General features: G+C 43.6%; 1 protein-coding gene across 6 annotated transcripts in view; it reads left to right on the forward strand.

Moving 5' to 3' along the window:
- The window catches only part of USP24 (ubiquitin specific peptidase 24), a 148945-nt gene extending 145806 nt beyond the window's left edge, over positions 1 to 3139 (forward strand). For all 6 annotated transcript variants that reach the window (XR_012419749.1, XR_012419742.1, XM_005543253.4 and 3 more), the window contains one exon: positions 389 to 3139. Coding sequence is in view for 4 of the 6 variants with exons in the window: in XM_005543253.4 (XP_005543310.3) it covers positions 389 to 451 (63 nt within the window). In the remaining 2 variants the exon portion in view is untranslated. The remainder of the gene's footprint in view (positions 1 to 388) is intronic.
- Positions 3140 to 4610: the final 1471 nt, after the last annotated feature.

A 4610-nucleotide genomic window follows, 5' to 3' on the forward strand; every position in this document is an offset into this window, starting at 1 on the left:
CAGACCCAGGAGTGACCCAGAGCCCATATTTGGCAGGTGCAGGGCAGGGAGGCTCACACAGTGCCCAACGTGAAGCGGGCGCAGTGGCCACCAATGCCTCCCAGCTTTATCACTGCTCTGCGTTCTCACGTGAGTGCAGAGTAGCATTGTGACTTTAGACAAGTCGCTAGGTGGTTTCACTGACTAAATGAGATCATAGAAATGTACATGTTTTACATAATCATGAATTGTCAAATATTAGATGTAATGGTTATCACATTTTATTACCCTTTGATAAACATTGCATTAAGTTGCCAGATGAAGACACGTTTAAATTGCAGAACACAAGTCGGCATAGAAAATCTTTTCTCTAACCATATGAACTTTAACTTCCTTTTCTTTTCTGCAGGGTTCAGAATCTCCCATGATGATTGGTGAGTTGAGAAGTGACCTTGACGATGTTGATCCCTAGAAGAACGTGCCCAGCCTGAGAGGAGTCAAGACACAATACAGGATGCTCAGCATCTTCTTGGAATCAGAATCTCAAACTTGAACCCTTTGGAAGAGCCTGGAGATTAGACTGGGAAAGCTGCTGTGACTTGGGCGGATCGTGTATTTCTCAAGGAAAGCATTTTTAGGCCACTAGAAGATTTGGGAGCTGTTTGACAGTGGAAGAACTCCGGCATGTGGATCAGCTGTCCCGGGAGCGTGGTCTATATGTGGATTCACATTTCTGTGGAGATTTTCAGAAATAGAGCCAGTGGCAGACTTTTTTGTTACACAGACATACAAAAGTGAGCATAAAGCTGTTGCTTTCTCTACGATGCTACAAAACAAATTCCTTTGGTTTTTATATTTTAAGAAAAAAAAAGCAAGCTGCTTTTAGATATGTGGGGGCAAATTTTTAATCTTGCAGTAACATTAAACAGGAATATCCAATTTAAAATGATGTAAAGATGTAATAAAATTCCTTTTCACTGTAAAATAGTAGTTAAAGAAGTCAATTTACACAGACCTTTGTATTTAATATGTCTCCCTATTTGTATAGAATTTCAGATGGGTCTAGATGAGAACCCTACGCATAAGCTTGGATCTTGATGAAAGGTTACCAGGATCAGGATCAAAAATTGGGAAACATTAAGCTCTTGAAGATATTTTTCTGATATAATTGATATTAAAAAGAGCAATTTTGAAAATGCTGTGTTCTCCAGAAGTACAGGGTGCGTTATTTGACATCAGTCACTTATGAGTTATTCCCCAAACATTTTAAAAACAGCAAAATAAAAGCACTTTAAGTTATAATTTTACTGCGTTCGACTTCATAGAATTATCTTTTTAATGCTTGGAGACATATTGAATAAACTGTAGTCTTAAATCATGTGATCTGCAATCATTTGCTTTTGCTTAAAACAATTACTGAAACCCTTGGTACTGGTTGTATATGAAGTTAACTATTTGAGTTGGTACACACTGCTTGTGAGTTTCGTAGTAATTGTAATGCAGAGAAGGAATTTGAGAATTTGTTTCTCCTCAACATGACTGATTAACTGAAAAGGCAGTCAAGGTTTAAGATTTATTTTCCCAGAAATAAATATAAAGCAATTGAATAACCATTCATTTAGTTGTATTTGCAAAGTATAGCACCATTCACTCATTTATACCAGCTCCCTTTTATGGTGGGGGAGGTTACACCCACTATTTCATATATATTTTGTACATTTTGTATTTTGAATTGCTCACATTTTCGGCCCTGTTTTGCCTTTAGTTACAGGTTCTGCCTTATTTTCATCTCACCATGCACAGAACTAGGGAGCTTCAGGAAGTGCCAGGTTTTCACTGTCAGTTAGATTTGCCAAGTCACAGAGGCGCAGCCAGCCCTGAAGTGCCTGTCTGGCTGCTGTGGCATTGTGTGGGCACGTGGCCAGGCAGATGGCGTCTCATTGTTGTGCTCTCACCCTGGCCCAGTCGTTTCATTCTCTGGCAGTGAGGGTTTCTGTGCCGTCAGACTTCACTTTGTTATTCTGTGACTTGCTGGAGGCTGGCAATGGCCTTTTGTCAAACACACCGAAAAGATGGAAGGGCCAGCACTTAAGAGCAGAACTGTGCCCTTAGAGAAATGGACAGAGGCAAGTGGCACACTTCAGACAGTTCCAGTGTTCTTGCAGTTTGAAATGTGATGTTCTAACATTGGTTTTGAGTACGTGAATACTTCCTGTCCTACTGTTTCCCCTACCCTATTCTCACCCTCTCTCCACCCGCATCCTCACCAAGAGATTGTGTGGGACATGACCTTGAAATGCTGGCGATGATCCACGCTGGGATGTCATTGCTGGCAACTGCACTCTCAGGAGCCCAAAATCAGGAGTGAAATCGCCACTTCTAGTCCCCTTATTTCCTATGGAAACAACGCCTTCCGCACCCCCAGCACCTGCAGTCCTCACTGAAAAGCTTCATCAGGATCGTCCACCGTGTATATTATACGCTTCAGATCATGTTGCTTATGTTGTTGCTGCAATGACCATCGTTTTCACTTTGCTGGTAACCACTTGATTGCTGACAGCTACAGTCAATGAACCTGCTGATGACTTTTTTTAATGTAGTACAACAGTGACAATTATGACAGGCTTACCTTGGAAGAGTTGTCATTTTTACTGCCAATTTTTTGGATGAAGATGTTTTTATAAACCTTTCAAAATGGTCTGCAAACAGAGCAGGAATTGCACAATTAACTCAATAATGCTGTGTGTTCTCAAGAAGCTCCCTTAGTGAGGCCGATCTTAGGATGGCCGATTCTGCCTGTTGAAGGCATCCTGGGAAAGAAAACAAGCATCCCAGCGGGCATCTGACCACGACTTCTCCTGGAGTCCTCACACGGTCACTGACAACTACAATCAGTTTTAGGAAGTAGAGCACTGTATCATCAAACTTACCCTGTCCTGCCCCACCTTCCCTGCTAACATTGAGGTGTGTGCAGTTACCTTCTGAGCTTGGAACAAGCAGACTGGAATTTTCCTCTGCTACCTCTTGTGTATAAAATCTTGTTTATAAAATTTCAAAAGTAAGTAGATACACTAGGGAAGAACCTTAATTCTAAATTTGGTTCATGCGTGGCAAAGTTCTTAGCTTCTAAGAGTATAAAATAAATTTTTCAAAAACATAAGAGTTGGAGTCTCGCCGCCATTCTTCATGTATCAGAACACAGCCATAGTGGGCGGGGGAACACAAGCCTGTGCCTGGGGCTAAATGCTGTTATGGTTCCTCTTAGTGCTTTACACTAATAAAGGGGACTGTGGGTCCTCTGAGCCTTTTGCTGTTCTTCCCTCTGGAGAGGTTGACCATTTTAGGATTAGTCTGCAAAGCTTAGAGGAGGATGCTGAACTTAGGTTGATGTTCTCCATTCATCTCCACCAAAGCTTTCGGCTCTCCCAAGTGGTCCCCAGCATAGATCGTGTCGCTGGTCACGCTGGGCTTCTTGCTAGATCCCACAGGTCTCAGTCTCATTCCTAGTGTCCAGCGTTGCTCACGTGGGTCCCCTTCCCTATTTGCTAGTCCAGATCTTCCTCTTCCTGCAAGCCACACCCCTTCCTCCCTGATCCCTGGTGACGACCTGCCAACCCTCTGCAAGAACCAAGTTGTTCCAACATCACAGAGCTGTCAAGGTGTGGATATCTAACCAGCTGACACTTGATCCTGGGGAGGGGAAGGAGAGAGAGTCTAGGCTTGCACAACAGGCCTAGGTTCCAAGGGGCAGAGATACACAGTTGGGGTGTTCAAGCCATTGCCATCTGTCAACTCTTGAATGATTTTCATATATGACACTAAATTGTCAGAAAATGTAATCTGGGAGGATTTTTGCCTGAGATTCCTTATGACCTGGGCTGTGTAGAGATACAACTTGCTTAAGACAGCTATGCTCACCAGCCTTAGAGTGGAGGGCCTGGAGGTCCTACATTGAATGGGATCAGAGTGCACTCTGTAACCCAGGCTGCAGTGCAGTGATGCAATTACAGCTCACTGCACCCTCAGCCTCCCAGCTCAAGCAAGCCTCTCACATCAGCCGCCTGAGTATCTGGGACCACAGGCATGTGCTACCACACCTACCTAATTAAAAAAATTTTTTTTGTAGAGATGACGTTTGTGTTGCCCAGGGTCTTGAACTCCTACATGCAAGCCTCAGCCTCCCAAAGTACTGGTATTACAGGTGTGAGCCATTGCACCCGACCTGAGACTGTTCTGAATTTTAAATCATGAAAAATAGCCATAGACTTAGCACTGGCTCATCACAGAAGCATCTGGCACTGTAATTTATTCCATAAATACTCTGGGCCAGGCCCTGTGCCAGGAACTGGGGAGAAAAGAATGAAAAGGGGATTGGGAGGTTAGGACAACAGAGCATCTAGGATGTAGGGCATCCGTCACCAAGGAGGAGGCACTTTGACTGCCAGGGTCATCAGGGGAGCTGCAGGAAGACATTCATTTCATTCCTAGGACAGGCACAGGGAGTAAGTTCACATCACCAGTACTTACCCAATACTTGTACTCAAGATACAAGTACCTGGCTTACTCAACAAACTTACCCAGTTCCTAGTATAAACAAGGCATCACCCGAGGCAGTCAAGTCTATGCAAAAG

This window comes from Macaca fascicularis, chromosome 1, assembly GCF_037993035.2.
Source record: "Macaca fascicularis isolate 582-1 chromosome 1, T2T-MFA8v1.1".
NCBI classification, from domain to species: Eukaryota; Metazoa; Chordata; class Mammalia; order Primates; family Cercopithecidae; genus Macaca; species Macaca fascicularis.